Genomic DNA, 25833 nt, shown 5'->3' with positions numbered 1-25833 from the left:
ATCCCTCCAATTGCCGAAAATGCTCCTAGGCTCCTTCTCTCACCGCCAGCCACTCGTACTAGGCAGTCATGTGCCCTCCCTGTTGCTACTACTAAATTAGTTAAGGGCAAAAGAAAAACGATTAAAGGAAGCTGTCAACAAGCTAAACAACCCAGGAACTTTGAGTCCGCTTATGGATTAGTTTCCCAGGAAGGCACAGTGGTCACCCAGGCCTTGGCAGATAATCCCCATGGGCTGAATGAAAATATTGATTAGGGGATCACAATTACTACTGGAGTTAAGCTGGCCGATTTACTACAGCTTATGGACGAGCGACTGAGAGCAACTTTGTTGCCAGTTATGAACAGGCTCAATAAAATTGATGATAGACTCACTCTAATTGAACGGCACATAGCGGATCAGGAAGCTTCGTTGCCAAGGCGTAATTCACCTGAGAGGCTCCCTTCAAGTGGAATAGTAACCAGAGTCTCCGACTTAGCTGAGTCTACGATGCCCACTGTTGTAGGTCCCATTAATCCACCTTCAGCTTTTGCAGGTTCCATTGGTGGTGCTAATCTAAGGCCTGGGGACACGTCAGGGAGACAAAGTCCGCTTCCTGTGCAGCCATCTAGGGAACGTCCTTTGCATTTGCCACCGGAGGCCTGCCCGTATACTGTCATTTTGGCAAATATTCCGATTCCTAGCGACGGGAGGGAAGAGCACTGGTCTTCTTTAAAAAATAAAGCCCTCCACTTTCTGGCAGGAAAGACAGTTCTGGGGAGTCACCTTTTTGAATGCTTCAAGATGGTTAGAAGGGTTCCTTGGGTTGGGAAGTCTAATAAGACACTGAAGGGTGACTGTGTTGTAGTGAGCTTTAGTTCTCCCGAATTGGTAGCCAATATTCTTAGACAGGCAGGGTCGCTTAGATTACATCAGGATTACGTCAATGTTATCCACCTTACATTCAGGGGTCAATTGGAAACAGTGGACATATCCCTCATTTTGTCCCTGCGAATAGGATATTGGCTCTTAGTAACAGATACGAGGTCCTTAGTTCTCTAGATGTCAATGACTGACTCAGTGTAGCATGTACTCAGGCCCCTCACAATGATCTTAGACCGCCTTTCTCTGGAGAATATGTGCCTGTGACGATTGCTGAACGTAATACAGACCTCTATGGTTCTGGTGATAGTTTTCTATCCCCAAAGGCAGTTTATGGTGATGGTACTAATCAGATAACCACTGAGATTGTCCAAGTAGAAGAGAGTGTAAAGGCTCCTCCTGGTTTATTTAGTAATGCGATTGTTACGGTTCCCGTAATTGGTGAGGTTGGGGATTTTCATCTCCGCTCACTAAATTCAGAGAACGTTGTGCCACAAGAGAGGGGGTTGGGGGGGGCAACGTCATCAATAAATAAGATCATGACTTTGTCATGGAACATTGCTGGCTTGAGATCAAAAAGAGGTGATTCAAGTTGGAAGTCTTTTCTTTCTACTTTCCATATAATTGCTCTTCAAGAGACGTGGGAGGCGAAAGATCCTTATTACTTGGATGGGTATCAGTCTTTTAATAAATACGCTGTGTCCTCCTCATTGGGGAGACCTCGGGGCGGTCTCCTGTTATTATTTAGCCTCAAGTTACTGTATAGCACAGAACTTGTAGTGACCAGTTCTCCAAGCATACTGGCGGTTAAATTAGAAAGTGCCAATCTCCCGTCATTGTTAGTTGTGAATTTTTATAACTCATTCACTAGGTTGCATGAAGTGGAGCATTTAAAAGCACTGTTCACTTTCTTGGATGAGTTTGATGCAAATAATGTTACACCTTATTTTTTGTTACTTTTTGGCGATTTTAACATTCATGTATGTCAACTCAATTGTTTTGGAAATTTTAATCATGATTATTGCCCTCAAGAGGAAACCCCACTTTGAACACTCTAAGGGTGGGATGCTCCTAGAGAGTATTGTATCTGCCTTTCATTTATTTGCTCCTGTACAAGATTCCTTATTTCCTGTCCCTACATTTACTGGTCAGGGCCATTACAGTACTATTGATTACATTTTTATTTCTGGTCTTTTGAAGGATCTGATAGGTTCTTTTTGTGTTACTCCAAATGCCTTAAGTGATCATAATCCTCTGTCTATGGAAATCAACATACATGCTGTGACTAGGTCAAGTCCTCTGTCTGCCATTTCTAACTTAAACTTGGTCCCTATTAATCAGGTTAGACGTTTGAGATGGGACGTCATTACCCCGATTGATTTCCTTGAGAATTTGTATCATAGTAATATGGAGGATTTAAGTTTATGCTTGGCAATAGAGTCCAAACCAGTGGAAGTCCTTGGTGCCTTTGAGAGAATAACAAAACAGGTAGTGGTTAACCTAACCCACCATGGGAAACCAAGGCCTAAGAAGTTTAAAAACTGGTTTGACCAAGCATGCTCTAGTGCGCACATTGCTCTTTTATCGGCATTAAAAGAGAGTGGGAAAAACGCAAGTAAGATTGTGGAGGCAAGAAGGTCCTATAAAAAAGCAATAAAGGCAAGGAAAACCCAATTAAAAAATATGGCTTGGGAGGAATTGTCAGAAGCTAGTGTTTTAAAAAATAGTACCCAATTCTGGAAAGTGATTAATAGTCCACTTTTTAATGAATTGGAGAACACAAACAAAGATTGTCTTATTCCTCCGGATAAATGGGTGTCTCACTTCAGTGGTCTCTATTCTGAAATTTCTCATTATAATCCAGTAAACTATGGGGATATTAATCAGGCCTCGAAATTTTATTTTATTGAGGCCGAAGTCCAGGACGCTATTGAGTCAATGGCTATTGGCAAAGCACCAGGTCCGGACGGTGTTCCCGCCGACCTTTATAAGGCAGATTCAAGGTATTGGGCGAAGCTTTTAACTTCTGTTTTTAATGCCGTATCGAAGGTGGGTGCTCCCAGTTCTTGGGGTAAAGCAGTGATAGTGCCATTATTTAAAAAAGGCTCAAGAGAGGATCCGGCATGTCATCGGCCTATCTCTCTTTTGGATTCCGCTATGAAGATAATGGGTAAAGTGGTTCTCGCTAGATTAACAACTTGGCTGGAGGACAAATCCATCATCTCGGACCTACAATATGGGTTTAGAAAAGGAAGGGGCACTGTGGGTCAATGCCTCAATTTACATCTTATAATTGGGAAGTACACGGTCGCTAAGCAGGGGGTTTTACACCTAGCGTTTATGGATTTGTCTACCGCTTTTGACCTTGTAAATCGCCAAAAATTATGGGCCTCCCTAGTAGTATTGGGGCTTGACCCGGTGTTGATTGCCTTTTTGGCACTCATTCACGAGAATACCACCGCTGTCGTCCGCTACAGTGATGACGGGAATCTGTCAGAAGCTTGGCAGGTGAAGCGAGGGGTAAGGCAGGGGTGCATTCTTGCTCCCCTGCTTTTCTCGCTCTACATCAATAATTTGGGTGATGTTTTAACTTCGTCTAGTAAAGATATACCCAGAGCCGGCATAAAATTGATTCCCGCGTTATTGTATGCTGACGACACGGTTTTGTTGGCAAGAACTGCGAGAGGCCTACAAGCCCTTTTAAATGGATTTAATGATTTTATGGTTTCCTTAGATTTATTAATACATTTTAAAAAATCACACTCCATGTCAATTGGCTGTGGGGGGGCCAAAAAGGCTAAATTCTTCTGTAATGGGCAGGAGCTTACTAAAGTGCAGACCTTCCCATATTTGGGGATCATCTTTGATGATGGGAGAACCTGGGTCATGCAACGTGCCCAGAAAAAGAATATTCTTGCCAGGGCCACAGGAGCCCTGTTGGGCTTTGCAAAACGGTTGGGCTCTATACCCCTGCCCGCGATTATGAAGATATATAACGCCAAGTGCGTGCCTATGGCCCTATATGGCAGTGAGGTTTGGGGTTATAAGGCTTCGACAGAGATTCAAACAGTAGAAAATGCCTTTTTTCGGAAATTGTTGTCACTTCCCACATCTGCTCCTATTTTTAATATTCATGAAGATTTGGGGGTAGGTTACCTCACTGATCAAATTTCTGTGGCCCCATTATTAGGCTGGGTGAGAATTTGGGCACAGTATCCCCCAAACCTAAACCAAATTATCATTCAAGATTGTTTGTCTCTTGACAAAGCCATGTGTATCCCTTGGCTGCGATACATCAAATCTAATTTGGAGTCGCTTGGCTACCTCGATTTATTCGATCAACCAAGTGCGATGAGCAAACTAGAGATAAAAGCCTTTAAGTCCCAGTTCGTGTGTAGGGCAATGTTGCTGAGGGAAGGCGGGGAAATGGGTAAGCCGACAGTCAGGAGATTTGTCATGTTAAGTATTGGCAGAGAGATTCAGCCATACTTGACCTATATAAACAAACCATTCCATCTTTTTTTGTTGACAAGGTTCAAACATGGCATGCTTCCCTGGCTTTTAGCTTACCCGAAGGGTTTCTTTAAAGAGGGCTCTTTGGGCCCCTGTCCCTGTGATAACACCTCAGAACAAAACACGCTGCTTATGGTTTTCTTTTGTAAATTTTATATCTTGCAGCGTAAAAAAATTATTTGCCCTATTTTTAAGAACTGTCAATTTGAGCAAGTGAGGCCCGCACTGGTTTATTTGCAAATGCTAGGTTCCCCATTGGTATGTTTCGGGGTAGCCAGCTACATTACAGGGGCTATTAGATGCAGAAACCGGTGTAGTAGTTTTTCGGGTCCCTCCCTCATTTTTTAATTTTGTTTGACAGTTGGAGAATGTGGACTAATCTATTAATTTTGGTTTTAGGAAGACGTAAAAATTGAATAAATTCTGGCTGACATACTTTTTATTGTGATTGTTCGCCAATTATATTGTTCGATTAATTATTTATGAAATATTGTTAATTGTGTCATTTGGTTTTCTCTGAATGGATCTTGTAGATTATTGTAATTGTAACTATTTGCTATCTAAAATTTCGTCGTATGCTTTGATGGTTTTAAAATTTTAACCGAATAAAGCTATTGTTGACTGACTGACTGGCAAGTTATAGATATCTGCGAGATGTTTATGATGATTTTTTTGTTAAAACTTACAGTAATTTCTTTTCTAAGCATTAAAAAAAGATCTCAAAGCGCAATTACAGAAATTGCTCTGCAAGTGATGTTAATTCTTTAATGTTTAGGTTGTAGGTCATAAAGAAGGTCTTGATGTCATGGAAAGAGCTGATCCATTATTCCTTTTGATTGGTCTGCCTACAATACCAGTGATGTTGATCTTGGGAAAGATGATTCGCTGGGAGGATTATGTACTAAGATTGTGGCGAAAATACTCCAATAAATTACAGATTTTGAACAGTATATTTCCAGGTAAATATTTTCCTTTATTGTTTCGAAAAGTGCCATACTAGCAGTTTTTAAATCTACTTTATAGGTAAATTGCATTTGCATACATACTGTTAAGATATGGTGTGCCGTTTAGCTCATTCATTTGTGTTGAGCTCCATAAAATATGAATCCTGCATTCTTAATCGTTTTATAAAGAGTACACCATCCTATTTGTTAAGGTTTTTTTTTTTTATCCTTGTGGTTAGCAGTTTTGGAACTACAACTGCAAGTAATCATTTCCTTTAACGTTGCATTTTGAGGCTATAGTATTTATTTTAACTTTAGACCCAGCCTTTGATTTTCATCATGGGTTCTATCTGTTCCACCATTAGAACATATATTTTCTAAAGTGTGTGTGTGATAGTCAGTGGAAAAAAAACCCAAAGGTTAAAGCTTAGTTAGTTAGGAAAACCTCTTTTCCCTATACACACCAGGTTTAAACTACTCAAACTTTAAAAATTCAAAAGTTATAGTTATAACTTTGATTTACAATTCATCCACCACCTTCAAATTATAAGTAGTGGACCTTGTTACACACACTTTTCAGCTTGCTAACCAGACAACACTAACAATAACTCGCCACTCTACCATGAACTGTGTTGTGACAAATAATGTAATTTGACAAGTTGTAAGTGTTTTCATGAATGTTATGATTTCGCATGCTATAAGTGATGTAGTATGCAAGGGTATAAGCAGTGTATGGAAAAGGCATGAGTTCTAGTTAATGTAGTGTGGCGAGTGAGGTGACCAGATTGTATTCGGAGGATTACAACATAGTAATTTGAAGGTGGTGCGTAAATTATAAATTGAATTTATAATAACTTTACAGTTTTGAATGTTTGTGTATTTTAAGTTGAGTTTGTATAGAAAAAATACATAAGGTATTTTTAAATAGAAGTTATCCTTAGCCTTACTTTTTTTCATTGTATGTTAATGGTTTTTATTTTTTAGTAAATAACTGTTTCAAATCGCTGTGTGGAGTGTCAATGATTGGAGTGTTGTAAAGTGGAGTGTAGTACAGTACACTGAAGGAGCGTGTCATGGAGTCTAGTGTCATAGAGTGGAGTATTATAGAGTGGACTAGAGTGGAGAGTAGTGGAGTGATGTAGCATACAGTGGAGTTGTGTATTTTGGAGTATTGTGGAGTGGTGTGTTGTACAGTGTAGTGGCATGTCAAACAGTAAAACTTGAGTGCTGTGGTGTGGCGTTGACTGGAGTGTCATGAAATAGTGTTGTGGAGTGACAGAGTAGAGTGGTATAGAGTGTTGCAGTAGTGTTCTGCAGTACAGTCGCGGAGAGTCTCGTACAGTGTAGTGTTGCTTAGTGGAATATCATTATTTGATTATTTGTGGGAACACAGCGCATGATAGTGGCGAGTAATCGTGTTGTATGGTTAGCGAACTGAAAAGAGTGTGTACCGAGGTACTCTACTTATAATAATTTGAAGGCGATGGATAAATTGTAAGTGAAAGTTATAACTATAATTTTAGAATTTTGACAGTGTAGTTTAAACTTGGTTTGTATAAGGAAAATAAGTTTTACTAACTATAAGTGTTAACCTTTGGTGTTTTCATTGTATTGAAATATTGGTTTTTTTTTTTTAAAGTTTAATAAGAATGTTTCAAATCATAGAATCCAGTGTCGCAAGTGGAGAGTAATGTGGAGTGGCGTACAGTACAGTACAGTGGAGGAGAGTATTGTAAAGTCTGCTGTCATAGACTGAAGTATTGTATTTTGGAATTGAGTAGAATGTGGTAGTGTATCATACAATGTCGTAAAATGTTATATAGTGTAGTGGCATGGTGTCTTATGTATTGGAGTCAAGTATTGTAGACTGGAGCAGCGAGTTTTACATCGGAATGGCTGGTCGAACAGTACAGTAGGTTGTCGTAGACTGTCCTAGAGTAGGGTAGGGTGAAGCAGAGTGTCATAGAGTGGAGTGTCGTCAAGTGGAGTGTCATAGAGTACAGTGAAGAAGTGTCGTATAGTGGAGTGCAATGTCATATAGTGGAGTAGTGTATCTTGGAGAGCAGTTTAAAGGCATGTCAAGTGTCATACAGTGGCGTAGAATGTAGAATAGTGTTGTGGAGTTGCATACAGTGAAATAGCGTGTCGGACAGTGGAGCACCGTTGAGCGGAGCATAGTACAGTGGCGTAGAGCTGCATAAAGTATATTAGAATGGAGTATAGTGGAGTGAGGTAGTGTAGTGTAAAGTGGAGTGGCGTCACATAAACAATAGTGGCGCGTAGTGGAGTTGCATGGCATACAGTCAAGTAAAGTGTCATAAATTGGAGTATCATGTTGTACAGTAGAGTGTAGTAGGGTGTCATGCAGTATTGGAAAGTTATTTGGACCACAGCAGAGTAGAGTGGCATACAGTCTAGTTGATTTTTGTGGAGTGGTGTACATTTTAGTATGTTGTGAGTGTGGTAAAGTGAATTTGCCTACTGTGTTATACAGCACAATGGCATTGTGTGGCATAGAGTGGAGTACTGTGTCTGAGTAGAGTGGAGTAAAGTGGGGTGCAGTGGTATACATGAGTTGTGTGCAGTGTCGTATAGTGGACTAGAGTATCGTAGAGTGGAGTAGTGTTATACAGTACCTTCAGTATAGTAGTGTTGTACAGTTGAGAAAAGGGCTATAGACAGGAGTAAAGTGTTGGAGAGTGGCATACAGTGTAGTAAAGTATTGTAGAGTGGTGATGCATAAAGTACAGTAGTATATGAAACAGTTGAGCTAGAGTGGATTGTATAGTAGCGTAGAGAGAGGTAAAGTCTTGTACTGTGGAGTAGGGTGGAGTGGTGTAACATAGGGTGGAGGAAAGTACAATAGATTGTATTGGTGTGTCCTAGAGTAAAGTGACATAGAGCGATATGTACTGGCGTAGGTAGTCCATTTATAATCGTTCGAGTGGGTTTCATACAGCAGAGTGAAGTGCTGTCATAAAGAAAATGGTTGTATAGTGGAAGAGTGTTTACATTGGAGTGTATGGGCATAGAGTAGAGTATAGAGCTGGACAGTGGAGTGTACGCGTATAAAATGGAGTTGAATGTCGTAGATTGCCATTAAGTGAAGTAGACTTTTATACAGTTACGTTTTGTAGAGGAAAATGTCATACAATGGAGCGGCGTAGAGTACACTATAGTGGCGTAGAGTGGATTACCTTACCGTAAAGTGGAGTAGCATACAGTGAAATACTGTACAGTGGAGTGTAGAAGAGTGGAGTGGCATAGAGTGGAGTAGGGTACGGTGGATGAGCGTATAGTGGTGTGGTATAGGGTAGAGCTGAGGAAACTATTGGAGTGGTGTCTCGTAGAGTGGAGTGCTGTCATATAGTGTTGAAAACTGTGGTAGAGTGGAGGAGAGTGTTGTAGAATAGAGTACCTCCAATATTCTTTCTTTTTATTAATCTTTTTATTAAACATATACCCAGCAGCATATAAGTGATCATACGTTATAATTGAACGACACTCAATACAGAAAATCCCACCTCGGCATGTGCCCAAAACTGTAGGTATGGAAATAAAACTGCAGTATTATTGTCAACATCTACAACCCTACCTAATGTAGCTAATCCCCAATACCCCGTCCCATCCTTTTGTCCTCAACAACAGGGCCCTTAATAACCCCTGTACGTCACCCACTGCTGTAGATCACATGCTGTGCATAGCCTGCCATCTAGTGTTGGGTCCGGATGTTTGCACTTCGTTTTTGTTCAAATTCTTTTGCAGTCACGAGGTAGGTGACTCCTCCTTTATGGGCATCGTCTCCCATGTTAGATTATTGTGGGTTTTTTTTATTCGCCATAGGGTTCAGATGTGGATTGCGCTCTCCGGTTCGGCACCGTTTCTCGGGTTCCCTTCAACGCACAATCCACTACCCTCGATGGGATTGTTTCTCGATTGCATTTTCCATTCTCCACAAGTCATTTCGACTAAAGATTTTCGATTGTAAAACTCGTGGAGGGCCATTGGGCCTACCCGCGACGGGTTCGCTAGCAGTCGATGGAACGGACTCCATTCAAACTCTGTCCAGGGTGTAGCGCCAAGTTTCCGCACACCGACCTGCACGAAGTGTGCAACCTCTGCTTATCCCCGGGACACGACGAAAAAGACTGCGTCGCTTGCCAATCGTTTAAGTCGAAGAAGAAGCTTGGTGACCGTCTGGCTCGACGTCACAAGATGCAACATTAAGGCAGCTCCCTACCGGACATCTTCGGCGAAGCTTTCGATCAACAAGCTCAACGAGTCGAGGAAGCAGAACACGTCTCCATGTCTGAGGCCGACTCCGACATGGAAGAAGAGGAGCAAGTTACACCGGGTCAGGGTACAGTGAGTACAGAAGCCCCCTTGCCCCAACAACACAAGACCAAAAAGGCTCCAGTTGGCACAGAGAAAAAGTTTTGAGTGTCCCGGGCCCGGTGCCGAAACACAGACCAGCCTTCGGGCTCGAGTCGGCCTCATGCCGGTGCCGAACCAAAATCCTCTGGTTGAAATCAAAACATGTTGTGGTCCACATCCGACCTTTATATAAGACCAAATCTTCGGAACCGAAAGGTTCAGAGCCGAAACTTTTGATGCCGAAAACTACAAGCAAAGACAAAGACTCCACCTAAGGAGCCTCGATCCAACGTTCCACCTTCGGATCTGAAACGAAGAGCTAGTTATGAACCCAGACACTGGACATTTCCATGCCAAATTGCCTGGAAAAAGGAAGATGGTCCAACAAGGAGTGTCACATTCCTTTGAAGAGAAAAAATTGGCTAGTAATCCTTCACCACCTTATATTCCACCTCCTTCGCCCACTGATCCTAACTTACTCATCACACCCACAAATTCACAACCGCCACTATCATCTGACCCACAGGATGAAGGGGATGGGGATCAAGATAGGCCACAGGATACTGACCCATGGGAGGACTATGACACTGACCCAAACATGGATAATGACCCTGACTTGTATCCGGCCAGACCCTCACCACCTGACAACAATATAGGTTACATTGCGCTACCTAACGGGGATGCTCATTACCATGGGGTGGAACTACATAAAGAGGCTTTAGAATAGAATTTCTTATTTGAGACCCGAAGTTCCTCTCGAACTACCCATACACTGCCAATGTTTAAGGGCATGCTACAACACGCATATGAGGTTTTTAAAGACCCTGTAAGGGCAAGAATCATCACGCCTAGGGTTGAGAAAAAATATAAACCTGCACCAGCTGACCCTGCCTACATCAAAGGTCAGCTGCCCTTAGACTTTCTTGTGGTTTCCAATGCTCGCAAGAGAGGTAACTCACAGACCACAGGTGAGGCCCTTCCTCTTGATAAGTAGTCAAAATTAATTGATGACTGGCATAAGGGTAGTGTCATAAGCAGCTAATCATTGGCGCATCGCTAATGCTCAATCTTTGTTAGCTTGATATGATAGGGCTCATTACGAGGAGTTAGAAAAGCTCATGCAATTTCTGCCTGTTGAAAATAAATCTAAGGCTAGGGGGGGTGTGGCTACGGCGCGTTACGGAATAGCTGCCTGGTGAGGGAGCTCCGTAGGCTAGGCTCCAATATCTGACAAATACCATCGATAAAGAGCGCCTGCACCAGTAAGAACTGGTAATATCGATTGCTGAACACATCGGGCATACTCTGCAGTAATCTCATTGCCTGTGGCCAGCGGGAACATGATGATCCGAGCGGTGACGCAGTGGTGATACCCATGAGGAAATGGGAGCCTTGCTGTGATCTGAGTTTGAGCGTCAAGCTCTGAAGTGCTGTGCGGGCAGAATTGCACGACCTGGTGGCTTGGAGTGCGGCTACCAAGAATCCCGGCCCGGACTGCGGCGGCTGTGAATCGTAACCCTGCCGACGGATCCGGAGGGCGCTGGGAGCTGAGGCACTGGGCATCGAGGGGGCGCACCGGCGCTATCTGGATTACAGAGCAGCGGTGCCTGGTGGTCTGAAGGGATGTCCCACCCCGGAGGCCCTGCGGAGGGGAGGTGAGTGAGGTGGGGGCTGCTCGCTGAGTCGGGTCTGGGTGGCGGGGCCTAGGCAACCTCGGGTGGCTGCCCTCGTGGGGCCTGGGCCTGGTAGCGCGGGTCGGCTGGGCCCGGCGGGGAGCTATGGTCGCGTCCACTCCCCCGCTGAAGGGGTACACGGCCTGATCTTCTCTGCCACTGGCGTGGGGGCTAGGCGGGTGGACCTTGGGGGATGCCTGGCACTCAATGCTTTTGTTGGTTTGTGCAGTAGCGTGCAGGGGTTGCCTGAGGGCCTGCTGGTGCTACTCAGGGCTGGGGGTTGGTGCTGGGCCTCTGCGAGCTGTGACTCTGGGAGGTGTGAGGCTAATGCGCTGCCGGGCATGGCCCCTGGTTTACAGATTGGAGGCTGACACTGTGTCGGCAGGACATCCCTGGGGCACATTTGCTGCAGCGGGCTGCTGGACCATATCGGACCTCGCGCTGAGCGGCGGACAGGAGAGTGTGGGGACCTGTGGCGGAGATGACACGGCGTTGTTCTGTGGCGTTGCTCCTGGGCTGAATTGGCGCTAAAGCAGACTAGAAGCTTTGGGTTTCTTATTAACTATACGGTTTGCATTGCTGAAGCCGTCACGTAGATCACCGGAGCATTGATTAGCCACTGAAGTTGCGCACAAGGGGGTCTGGTTGTATCAATTGAGGCGCACAAGAGTAACAATCCGCCTGAGGACGACCCATAATCCGATCACGCGCCTCGGCCCGGCGCTTCACATTCCAGCAGAGTGGGCGAGGAATAAACAGCGAGTGGTTGGTGATTGTGTTGTCACTAGAAAGCTCTGACACCATGGGAAAACCCGACCCCAAACAGCCAAAAATTCCATTGTAAAGTAAACGCAACACACGCACTACGGAAACTATGACTGAGCTCGCTGCGGCGCAGGGGACATCAGAAACAGTGGAGGGCCCGGAGGATAACATGAGATCTACTGGAACTACGCTCAGGCTTGAAAACCATTGACAGTAAGATCGATGCACTCTCATCCAGCTTAGATGCGGTAAAGAAAAAGGTGGAAGCACATGAAACCAGGCTCGATGTTCTGGAGAACAGGTTATCGGATACACAAGATTCTCAGGCTGAATCGCGGACACAGATATTGCATATGGAGAAGGTGCTTGAAGTGATAAGGGCGAAGAATGAAGATTTAGAAGCGCGTTCCCGCCGGAACAACCTTCGTATTAATTGGCATGCCGGAATCGACCGCAATCTCAAAAATGGAGCCTTTCATTGACAACCTACTGCGCGAACTGTTTGCACCGGTGCTGTCTACGGTCATGATAGTGGAGAGGGCGCACAGGTCTCTTGGTCCCTGGCCCCAACCGGGAGCGCCACCGCACCCGATCATTGCACGCCTTCTAAACTCCGCGGACCGAGATGCTATACTACGCGAGGCCAGAGCCAAGAGTCCTATTAATCACAAGGGAAATAACTTGTCCTTTTTTCCAGATTACACTTCGGCAGTGCAGGCGGCCCGTAGAGAATTTGTGCCAGCGAAAAAGATTCTGCAGTCTGCCTCTGTTCCATACGCAATGCTATACCCTGCTAAATTAAGAATAACGCATGACGGACAATCACACTTCTTTACGGACTCTTAAGTCAGCCTTGAATTAATGTTCTATATCAGCTGAAAGATGCCAGAAAGGGTCAGGGATGAGAGTTACAGGCTGTTAACTTGGAACATTATAGGGCTGAACTCCCCGAAAAAAATTGTCAAGTGTTTGCTTATTTGACCCGCCATGGTACACACATTGCACTATTGCAGAAAACGCATCTGACCAATTTTACAGAGCGTAATATTGCACTTGTATGGGCCGGGTATAGGTTGGCCCCCTCATACTCCTCGTACGCTAGAGGGGTACTCATTCTGGTCAGAAGAAGAGTTGCGTTTACACCATTGCGTACATCTATAGACGAAGAGGGGCGCTGTGCAATGGTGCAGGATAATTTGAGGAATTCAATCATCACTTTAGTAAACATCAATGGCCCTATTGCAGACGAGCCGGAGTGCTTTCTGAGGCTGTATACCAAATTAAGAGAATGGCCGGAGCCTACCATTATATGGATGGGGGGGGGTGACCTCAACACATATTTGGACCCTGACTTAGATAAATCTAACCCACTGACCAATCGCACCCCTAGAGTGGCTCAAAGTGTTCATAATGCCATATTGGAATTTGCATTGCTTGAGGGGTGGAGCTGAATATCCTGAGTTGGAGGAATATTTGGATGATGTAGCCTGGTTGTCGGATGCTCACAGGGAATATTTGAGTCAGCCAATAGATGCTGAGGATACAAAAGCGGCAATCTATGCCCCACCAAACGCAAAAGTGCCTGGGCCCGATGGCTTAACCACTGAATTTTATAAACACCTATGCAGGTTTACTCACTCCTTATTTACTTGAGGTGTGTGCCATGGCGCACAAATCTGGAACTTAGCCCCCATCACTTTGCCAGGCTTTGATTCTAACGCTGCTTAAAAAGGATAAGCCTCCCGATCTATGTGACTCGCACAGGCCATTATCAATGATCAATATCGGCGTGAAAATTCTTGCCAAAATCCTTGCCATTAAATTACAGCCCCTGATACCGAGCCTGGTCCTACCGGACCAGTCGGGTTTCATACCCGAGTGTTCCACATCGCACAACTTGCGGACTATATTTGCAATGCTCCACGTTTTGGAGCCGAGCTTTTCCGCCGCAGCGGTAATGCTGGATGCGGCTAAAGCCTTTGATTCTATCGAGTGGAAGTATATGTTTTATATCTTACAGTGCATGGGATTTCTGCCAATTTTCACTAAGTGGATTATGGTATTATATGCCGACTTATCGGGTCGGGTGTGGGTGGGTGGACTGACGTTGGAACCATTCTCCATCGAGCGAAGCACCCGACAAGGATGTCCTTTGTCACCACTAATATTTGCTATTGCAATCGAGTCCCAGGCATGTGTGATACGGCAAAGGCATAGGGAAACAGCTTGAAATTGTAATTATCGCCCAGTCGCCATACCATTATATGCGGATGACATGGTGTTATTTGTCCGGGAACCCTCTCGCTATCTATTGCAGCTGTTGCGAGAATGTCCAATTTGGTTCGATGTCTGGGCTAGTTGTAAATTGGGATAAGTCCATCATTATTCCTCTGACGGAATCTACGACCCAGCCAGATATGGAATATCCGCTGGTCTGGACTGTGGACCCAGTCAAATACCTTGGGGTCTGGATCCACCGCGACCCAGACTTGATTATACATGAAAACTATAGGCGTGTGTGCAGCACTTTAGATCGGCAAGTCGACAAATGGATTGCTATGCCGCTGTCCCTGGCGGACTGCATTGCACTCACAAAAATTGTGGTACTGCCGCGCTTTCTGTATCGGTTTACCAATATCCCACTCACTTTGACGAAGGGGTTCTTCGACACTCTGTACGACTCGGGACGGGGGGGCCTTGGGGGTAAAGCAGGCCCGAGTAAGCTGGACTGCTCTTACACAAGACTACGACAAGGGGGGATTCGGTGCACTGGACCTGCATGTTTACTCTCTGAATGCACAAGAACAGTATGCATATTTCTGGGTTAGACCACATGCATTCACCCCACATGTTGCAGTGGAGAAAGGAGATGCATCCCCCATTCCTCTACACAGTTTGCTCACTCACACAAAGCTTGGCGTCCCGAAAACGGACATAAATACAATCGATACCACGGTAGCTGCGTGGCAGGCGATAGGGAAATTGGCCAACAAACTGCCTATTTATGCCTCAGCAATGCACCTAGAGCACCATGCTGCACTGTCAGTGACTCACGAGGCAGGGGCGATGCGTCTATTAAAGGAGGCAGGCATACAGTCGATGCAAGATCTGTATCCAGGAGGAATATTTCATACCACAGACACCCTGCAATACATTAGCAACCACACACTGCTGTTTCAATTATTCGCGTTTCACAGACTTAGACACTTACCCCCTCGAGCCCCCCACACTACCTTCTTTGCAATTGGTGCTAACCACCCCCACTAATGAAAAACTGATCACTAAACTATATAGGGCAATTCATGACAAGAGACATGACGGCCCAGACAGAAGCCTGGAGAGATGGAATGACAAACTGACCTCCTCGATATCCATGTCAGATTGGGTACATATATGTGGCCTGACGGGCAAACTTACTCCAAATGTAAATTTACGTATTATACACTTTAAGTATATACACCAAGTATATTATACGCCAGTGAGGTTACACCGCTATGGACTGCGCGACTCTAGCAGGTGCGGGCAACTTGAAGGAGACTTCCTGCACCTTGCATGGGAATGTAGAAAGGTAGCCTGCTATTGGAGTGCTGTGGTGCGGGATATAACATTAATGTCGGGGCTGGAGATGCAATGCACACCCTTGGTATGCTTGTTGTGCTGTGTTCCACATGTAAAAGGGGCAATGGGTCGATTTATACGCTTGGCGTTGTTGCTGGCTAAACGCAGGGTAGCCATTACATGTGGAGGTAAAAGATCACCGAACATTGAGCATTGGATTAAAGATCTTGTTTATTGCAAAGACAATATGGAACTATATGCAGAGGAATTGCAGACAACATCAAGGCTGAAGGACATATGGGAACCATTGAGACAATTTTTTACACCAAAGGGCACTGGCGGATGCACAGGGCGAAGTGGGTTAGATGTGACCTAATCAAAACATCCGGCATACTGAAGACGCAGCATATTTGCAGAGACAGTAAATTACCTATATCTCCCAGGCCTTCTGTATAATCATAATTGTTAAGGATAGTATTTTTGTTTTTGTTTGTTATAATTTGATGTCGTTATTTTCGATTGGGTGGGTAATGTGCAAGGCTACCTTGCATGGAGGTATTGTAGAGTATGTTTTTTGAAATGCAATAAAAAGAAAATAAATCTAAGGCTAACGATCTTATTCAGGAGGGCAAACTAATCCCCAATACCTCCATCAGGTGCACCCAAGACGCAGCAGATACAGCAGCGCGCACAATAAACCAGCGTACTGCTACGCAGGAATGCTTGGTTGGGGATTACAGGTTTCAAACGAGAGGTGCAAGCCTCTATTCTCAACCAACCATTTGACAAAGAACATCTCTTTGGTCCAGCAGTTGACACCTCGCTGGAAAAAATTAAAAAAGATACAAAGGTCGCAAAGTCCATAGGGCCTTGCAGTTACCTACAAATAGGGGTTCCTTTCGTCGCTCCTTTTACAGGGGTGGCTCCAAGACTATTTCCACAGAAAATCCTATTAAAAGTGCAACAACCAATCTCCCTCATCAAGAGGCTATTTCAGAGGAGGTTTTTAGAGGAAACAATGGTAAGGGAAGAGGCAAAGGCAACTCCACACGCACTTCCCCTGCAAATGACTTCTCCCACTACCCGCGATCATTCCACCCCTGTAGGGGTACGTCTCCCAATTTCTCCCTGTCTGGAACACAATCATCTCAGACAAATGGGTTCTACAAACTATCCCATATCGTTACTGCCTGGAACTTTAGACACTCTCCCAAACATTCTTCCACGATCATATGTAATGTCACAAGAACATCTAAAGCAAGAAGTGCTCTCTCTGTTAGAGAGAGGGGCTATAGAACCAGTCCCATTAAAATATCAAGGGGCCGGGGTATACACCCTGTACTTAATTCCCAAGAAAGACAGCTCTCTCAGGCCTATACTAGACCTCGGGGAACTAAATCTATACATTCAGTTGGACCATTTTCACATGGTCACACTCCAACAAGTGCTCCTGCTCCTTCAACAAGGCGATTTTCTGTCCACTCTGGTCTTAAAGGATGCCTATTTCCATATCCAAATACACCCTGCTCACTGCAAGTACCTCAGGTTCATAGTAGCAGGGCAGCACTATCAGCTCAAAGTGCTCCCATTTGGAGTAACTACTGCACCCAAGGTTTTCACCAAGTGCCTGGCAGTCGTCGCAGCTCATCTACAAAGACAACACATTCACGTATTCCCATATATAGACGACTGGCTCATAAACGCCAACTCACAAAACAGCGGTCTGTCACACTCGCAAAACAGTGCAGTTGTTCCACGATCTTGGATCCACAGTAAATCTGTCCAAATCCCTTCTACAACCATCCAACACACAAGCATATCTGAGAGCCACAATAGATAGACACAAGGCTTTGGCCTACCCCAATGCGGCCGGAATCTGCAACATGCAAACTTTAATCTCTTAGTTTCAGCCTCAGCACTCATTACCAGCTTGAGTGTTCATGCAGTTACTAGGGATGATGGCTTCTTGCATTCTAATATTCCCTTTCGCAAGACTCCAGATGCGTCCCCTTCAGGAGTGCTTGGCACGTCAGTGGGACCAGGCTCGGGGTCTCTTATCAGATCCAGTGTTGGTGGATGGCCATCGCTCTCTGCAGTGGTGGAATACACAAAACCTTTCAAAAGGGCGGCCATTCATCGACCCGGTACCACAGATCGTGCTCATAACAGACTCATCGCTCACTGGTTGAGGAGCGCATCTACAGACGCATACAATTCAGGGCATGTGGAGCCTGCAGCAAAAGCAGCTTCACATAAATCATCTAGAGCTGGTAGCGATTTTTCTAGTGCTCAAAGCGTTTCAAGTACATCTAGTAGGCAAAGTTGTCCTGATCTGTACAGACATGACAGCAATGTACTACATACAAAAACAGGGGAGATGCACACTCTCCAGCTGTCACAACTAGCACAGACCATCTGGAAATGGGCTATATGTCACAAAATGTATCCCCTTGCAGAACACCTTCCAGGAGTATACAATCAGATTGCAGATCTGCTCAGTCGTCAAAGACAACAGATTCACAAATGGGAACTCCACCCTCAAGTTCTCCTCCCATTCTTCCAAATGTAGGGCTTTCCAGACATGGACCTGTTCGCCACAAACCTAAACGCAAACTGCCCAAACTTCGCAAACTTCGCATCCATGCATCCACACCCATTGTCCAAAGGCAATGCACTGTGGAGGAATTGGTCAGGGATATTTGCCTATGCCTTTCCGCCTCTCCCACTCATTCCATTAGTGGTTCGGAGGCACAGACTGGCGTTTCTGACAGTAATCCTAGTTGCTCCCACATGGGCTCGGCACTGTTGGAGCTCTCAGTAGTTCTTCACCAAAAACTACATCTCACTCCCAATCTTCTCACTCAGAGCCATGGGGAGATAAGACACCCAGATCCCAGTCATCTCAATCTTGTGATCTGGCACCTGAAATCTTGGAGTTTGGCTACCATAATCTCCCGCCAGCCTGCATGAACATCATCAAAGAGGCTAGACATCCTACCACAAGAGCATGCTATGCAGCAAAGTGGAAAAGATTTTTAATAGACTGCCATAACAATCCAATCGATCCATTGGACGCTTCAGTTCAAAACATCATTTGCTATTTATTACATCTGCAGCATTCCAATTTAGCGTACTCTTCCGTACGCTTACATCTTGCTGCAATAGCTGCATACCTAAAGAACAGACATCTGTCTCTGTTTAGAGTGGCTGTCCTTAAAGCATTTATGGAGGGACTTAAAAGAATCATTCCTCCTAGACTTCCACCTTACCAGATCGATGGGTCCACCCTTTGAGCCATTGCATAGATGTGAATTGCCATTTCTCACTTGGAAGGTAGCTTTCCTCATAGCCATCGCATCACTGAGGAGAGTTGGTGAGCTTCAGGCACTAACGATAGAAGAACCATTTTTACAAGTGCACCAAAACAAAGTGGTTCTTAGGACCAACCCTAAATATCTTCCAAAGGTCATTTCTGCCTTTCATATCAACCAATCTGTTGAGTTGCCTGTGTTGTTCCCTCAACCAGATTCTGTGACAGAACGTGCTTTACACACCTTAGGTAGGTCGTTTTTCAGGGGGCATCTCTAAGATGCCCTCAGTGTGCATTTTTCATTAAATCCCACACTGGCATCCGTGTGGGTTCAATGTGCTGGGAAGTTTGATACCAAACTTCTGTTTCCAGTGTAGCCCTTATGGTGCTGTGGAGTTCGTAATAACGAACTCCCAGCACCATATACTCCTAATGGCAGCACTGCACTTACAATGTCTATGAATGGACTTAGATATTGTAGGGGTACAGGGCTCAGGTACCTGTACCCTCATCACTGGTATAGTGCACCCAGCTAGAGGGGTGACTGATAAATGCCAGTGCAGTGGTTTGTAGGCAGGGCACACAGATGTGTGCCATGTTGACTCTTAACTTTGTTCTGCACCAAACCACGTAGCCTGCAAAGGCAGTGTATGAGTGTAATGGAACAGGGCCTCTAAGAGTGGCACAATAAGTGCTGCAGCCCTTACAGCTTTTCCCTGGTCACAGTGCCCTGGGTACCCGTGGTACCATTTACCAGGGGCTGACCTGTTGCCAGAGATGCCAATTGGGTTTTGTTTTCAATGCAGTTTTAGGGAAAGAACACAGGCCCTGGGTACCTGATTAGCAGGTGCCAAGGGCTCACTCAGTCAAAACACATCAGCAATTCAGCAAAAAGTGGGGAAAGAGGGCCCTTTCTCACAGCCACACACCAAAATGCCCAAGCTTCGCCTCCAGATATCCACACCCATTGTCCAAAGCAATGCAATATTGATAAACTGGTCAGGGATATTTGCCTACATTTTTCTGCCTCTCCCACTCATTCCACTCGTGGTTCAGAAGCTCAGGGAAACATCCCTCACAATCCTAGTAGCTCCCACATGAGCCCATCAACCTTGGTTCACCACCCTGTTGAAGCTCTCAGTAGTTCCTCATCAAAGACTACATCTCACATCCAATCTCCTCACACAGAGCCGTGGAGAGATCAGACACCCAGATCCCAGACATCTCAACCTAGCGATCTGGCACCTAAAGTCATAGAGTTTGGCTATCTCAATCTTCCGCCAGACTTTATGAATATTGTTAAGGAAACCAGACGACCCACTACAAGAGCTTGCTATGCAGCAAAGTGGAAGCGTTTTTTTATTTACTGCAACAATAACAATATCAACCTGCTTGATGCTTCTGTTTGAAATATCATTTGCCATTTATTGCATTTACAATGGTCAAATCTAGCGTACACATCTATACGCTTAGATCTCGCTGCAATAGCATGGTACCTTCAGAATAGACAACATCTGTGCCTGTTATTAAGGCCTTTATGGAAGGACTCAAGAGTTATTCCACCAAGACTTCCACCTGCCCCAGTGTGGAACCTTAATATCGTTCTTACCAGACTAATAGGTCCACCCTTTGAGCCATTGCATAAATGTGAACTGCAATTACTCACTTGGGAAAGTTGCTGTTCGAGGAATGTGAGGTGTAGATCACATGCTGTGCACAGCTTGCCATTTAGTGTTGGGTCCGGATGTTTGCACTTTGTTTTTGTTTGAAGAAGTCTTTTCCAGCCATGAGGTAGGTGACTCCTCCTTTCGGTGATAGTGCGCCTGGGCATAGGCTCTACTGTTGGGTTGTTTTTTTTTCCGCCATCGGGTTCGGATGAGAATTGCTGCGCTCCGGTTCAGCACCGTTTCTCGGGTTCCATTCGACACGCAATCCACTACCCTAGACGGTATTGTTTCTCGATCGTGTTTTTTCATTCTCTGCGTATCGTTTCAACTTAAAGATCTTCGATCAGAAAACTCGTAGAGGGCTGTTAAGCCAAACCGCGCCGGGCTCGCTAGCAGTTGATGGAACGGACTCCATTCAAGCTCTGTCCTGTTTATCGCACCAAGTTTCCGCGCACCGACCTGCACCAAGTGTGCAATCTCTGTCCCCAGAACTCGATGAGAAAGACTGCAACGAATGCCGATAGTTTTGATCAAAGAAGACTCTTCGTGACCGGCGAGCTCGACGTCACGAGATGCAACTCTACAGCGGCTCCGCACCGGACATCTTTGGCAAAGATTCTGACCGAGAAGAAACACAAGCTCAAGGAGCCGACGAAGAAGACCATGTCTCCATGTCCGAGGTCGACTCCGACATTGAAGAAGAGGAGCAAGTTACACCAGGTCAGCGTACCGGGAGTACAGTACCTCCTTGCTCCAACAACCAAAAACAAAAAAGCTTCTGGTCCTTTCTCTGCCTGCGGGCCAAGGTTGGAACCAAGGAAAAGTTTCCAACACCCCCCTCCCCGCGGGCCGGGTGCCGAAACACAAAAGCCTTCCAGCTCAGGATCGAGATGGCCCCATACCGGCGCAGAGTTGAAATCCTCAGCCCAGAAATCCAAGCATGTCCTGGTCCACGTTCCATCTTTGTTGAAGCCCAAATCTTGGGTACTGAAGAGCTCGGAGCCGAAACTTTCGACGTCCAAAACTGCAAGTAAAGATAAAAAGACTCTGACAAAAGAGCCTCGGTCTTATTTTCCACCTTCGGATCCGAAACAAAAAGAACTGATTATTAACCCAGAAAATTGACATATTCATGCCAAATTGCTTGAAAAAAGGAAATTGGACCAACAGGATGAGCACCACATGCCCTTGAAGAAAAGGAATGTGGGTACAAATCCTTCACCACCTTATGTACCACCTCCTTCTCCTACTAATCCTCAATCACTCATGACACCCACTAATTCACCACCACCACTATCACCTAACCCACAGGATGAAGGGGATGGGGATGAAGATGAGGATAGGCCACAAGATGTTGACCCATGGGAGGATTATGATACTTATCCAACACAGATAGTGACCCTGACTTACTCCTGTCCAGGCCATCACCACCTGACGGCAATATAGGCCACATTGAGCGTCTTAATAGAGCTGATCATTACCATAGGGTGGAACTACATAAGGAGGCTTTAGAAGAGTACTTCTTGTTTGAGACTTTAGGCTCCACTCAGAAAACTACACATACACTACCAATGTTTTAAGGGGATGTTTAAGCATACAGATGAAGTTTCTAAAGGTCCTGTAAGGGCAAGATTCATCATGCCCAAGGTTGAGAAGAAATATAAGCCAGCACCTAATGACACTGCCTACATCAAGTGTCAGCTGCCCTTAGACTCTCTTGTGGTTTCTAATGCTTGCTAGAGAGTTAACTCTCAGACCACAGGTGAGGCCCTTCCTCCTGATAAGGAGTCCAAGTTAATTGATGCCTCTGGCAAAAGGGGAGCCTCACAAGCAGCTAATCACTGGTGCATTGCGTATACTCAGGCTTTGCTATCCAGATATGATGGGGATCATTACGATGAGATAGAAAAACGTATGCAATTTCTGCCTGATCAGCACAAATCTAAGGCAAATGATCTTATCCAGGAGGGCAAACTTATCACCAATACCTCCATCAAGTGCGCATTAGATGCAGCAGGTACAGCAGTGCATGCAGTAAACACCAGCGTACTGCTACGTAGACACGCATGGTTGAGAATTTCAGGTTTCAAACCTGAGGTACAGGCCTCCATTCTCAATCAGCTCTTTGATAAGGAACACCTCTTTAGCCCAGCAGTTGACACCTCGCTGGAAAAAATGAAAAAGGACACTGAGGTCGCAAAGTCCATGGGGACTTTACAGTTACCTGCAAGTAGGGGTTCCTTTCGGCGCTCCTTTTACAGGGGTGGCTCCAAAAATATTACCTCAGAAAATCCTTCCAAGGGCCACAACCAATTGCCCTCATCAAGGGGCTATTTTAGAGGAGGTTTTAGAGGAAACAATGGTAAGGGAAGAGGCAGAGGCAACTCCACAGGCACTTCCTCTGCAAATAACAAACAGTGACTTCCTTCTGCTACCCCCGATCATTCCACTCCTGTAGGGGGATGTCTCTTTCAATTTCTCCCTGTCTGGAACACCATCATCACAGACAAATGGGTTTTACAAATTATCCAATATGATTACTGCCTGGAACTTAGACACTTCCCCCAAACAATCTTCCAAGATCACACGCAATGTCGCAGGAACATCATGCCCTTCTAAAAAAAAGAAGTTCTCTCTCTGTTGGAGAAAGGCGCGATAGAAACAGTCCCATTAAAACTTCAGGGGACCAGAGTATACTCCCTGTACTTCTTAATTTCCAAAAAGGACAGCTCTCTCAGGCCTATCCTAGACCTCAGAGAACTAAATGGATACATTCAATCGGACCACTTTCACATGGTTAGTCTCCAGCAAGTGCTCCCTCTCCTTCAACTAGGAGACTTTCTGTTCACTCTGGATTTAAAGGACACCTATTTCCACATCCCAATGCATCCTGCTCACCGCAAATACCTCCGGTTTGTGGTAGCAAGCCAGCACTATCAGTTCAATGTGCTCCCATTCGGAGTAACTACCACACCAAGAGTTGTCACCAAGTGCTTGGCAGTAGTCTCAGCCAATCTTCGAAGACAACACATTCACTTCCCGTATCTGGACGACCAGCTCATAAAAACCAGCTCGCAACAAAGCTGTCTCCATCACACTCTCAAAACAGTGAAGTTGCTCCACGATCTTGGATTCACAGTAAACCTGTCCAAGTCCCATATAGAGCCATCCAACACACAGGCATATCTGGGAGCCACAATAGATACACAACAAGCTTTGGCCTACCCCAATCCGACCAGAATCCGCGACATGCAGACTCTACTCTACCATTTTCAGCCTCATCACCAGCTAGAGTGTTCATGGAGTTACTGGGGATGATGGCGTCTTGCATACTAATAGTTCCTTATGCAAGACTTCACATGTGTCTGCTTCAGGAGTGCTTAGCACGTCAGTGGAATCAGGCTCAGGGTCTCTTATCTGATCTAGTGTTGATGGGCGGCCGCACCCATCGCTCTCTGCAGTGGTGGCTCACACAAAACCTTTCAGAATGGCGGCCCTTCATAGACCCGGTTCCACAGCAGACACATCGCTCACTGGTTGGGAAGCTCATCTCCACACACACACACATACAATTCAGGGCACATGGAACCTGCAGCAAAAGCGGCTTCACATAAACCATCTAGAGCTGCTAGCGAGTTTTCTAGTGCTCAAAGAGTTTCAAGTTCATCTAGTAGGCAAAGCTGTCCTGTACTGCACACAAAAACAGGGGGGGGACACACTTTCTCCAGCTGTCACAACTAGCACAGACCATCTGGAGATGGGCCATACGTCACAAAATGTTTCTCCATACAAAACACCTTCCAGGAGTAAACAATCCGATTTGCAGATCTGCTCAATCGTCAAAGACAACAGATACACGAATGGGAAATCCACCCTCCAGTTCTCCTCCCATTCTTCCAAATGTGGGTTTTTCCGGACATAGATCTGTTCACCACAAACCTAAACGCAAAGTGCCTAAGCTTCGCATCCAGACATCCACACCCATTGTCCAAGGGCAATGCACTGTGGATGAATTGGTCAGGGATATTTGCCTACACTTTTCCGCCTCTCCCACTCATTCCATATGTTGTTCAGAAGCTTAGACAGGCGTCCCTGACATTAATCCTAGTTTCTCCCACGTGGGCCTGACAACCTTGTTTCACAACCCTGTTAGAGCTCTCAGTTCCTCACCAAAAACTACACTTCACTCCCAATCTTCTCACTCAGAGCCATGGAGAGATAAGACCTCTAGATCCTAGCCATCTCAACCTTGCGATCTGCACCTGAAATCTTATACTTTGGCTACCTTAATCTTCCGCCAGACTGCATGAATATTATCAAAGAGGCTAGCTGTTCTACCACTAGGGCATGCTAAGCAGCAAAGTGGAAGCGATTTCTGATATACTGCAATAACAATCAAATGGATCCACTGGACGCTTCAGTTCAAAACATCATTTGCTATTTACTACATCTGCAGCGTTCCAATTTAGCATATTCTTCCATACGCTTGCATCTTGCTGCAATAGCTGCAAATCTACAGAACAGAGTGCCTGTCATTAAAGCATTTATTGAGGGACTTAAAAGAATCACTTCTCCAAGTCTTCCACCTGCTCCAGTGTGGAATCTCAACATTGTCCTCACCAGGCTAATGGGTCCACCCTTTGAGCCATTGCATAGATGTGAAATACAATTTCTCACTTGGAAGGTAGCTTTCCTCATAGCTATCACGTTTCTGAGGAGAGTGGGTGAGCTTCAGGCACTAACCTTAGAAGAACCATTTTTACAAATACACCAAAACAAAGTGGTTCTTCATACTAACCCTACATTTCTACCAAAGGTCATTTCTGCCTTTCATATCAACCAATCTGTTGAGTTGCCTGTGTTCTTTCCTCAAAAAGATTCTGTGGCAGAACGTGCTCTACACACTTTAGATGTTAAATGAGCATTAGTTTATTACATAGAAAGGACAAAGCCTTTTCGTAAAACTAAACAACTCTTTTTGCTTTTGCTCCACCTCACAAAGGCAATCCCATTTCTAAATCCGGTATTGCATGGTGGATAATCAAATTTATTCAGGTATGTTATGCAAAAGCAAAAGGGACTTAAACAGGACTGTTTTTGTGCTATGCTAGACAAACGTTGCATTTTAACTTTTTTTTTTATCTCTTTGTATCCCTTTGACCAAACAC

At 45.1% G+C, this 25833-nt stretch overlaps 1 protein-coding gene across 1 annotated transcript in view; it reads left to right on the top strand.

Annotated features, from left to right (window-relative positions):
- MARCHF5 (membrane associated ring-CH-type finger 5) overlaps window positions 1-25833 on the top strand; it is a 259605-nt gene that overhangs the window by 110743 nt on the left and 123029 nt on the right. The window contains exon 4 of the mRNA XM_085606154.1: window positions 5150-5333. Coding sequence (XP_085462280.1) covers window positions 5150-5333 — 184 coding nt within the window. The remainder of the gene's footprint in view (window positions 1-5149; window positions 5334-25833) is intronic.

Source organism: Triturus cristatus, chromosome 1_2 (assembly GCF_964204655.1).
Source record: "Triturus cristatus chromosome 1_2, aTriCri1.1, whole genome shotgun sequence".
Classification (NCBI taxonomy): domain Eukaryota; kingdom Metazoa; phylum Chordata; class Amphibia; order Caudata; family Salamandridae; genus Triturus; species Triturus cristatus.
The sequence above is the reverse complement of the archived record's forward strand: the minus strand, read 5'-3'. Positions and strand labels throughout refer to the sequence as shown.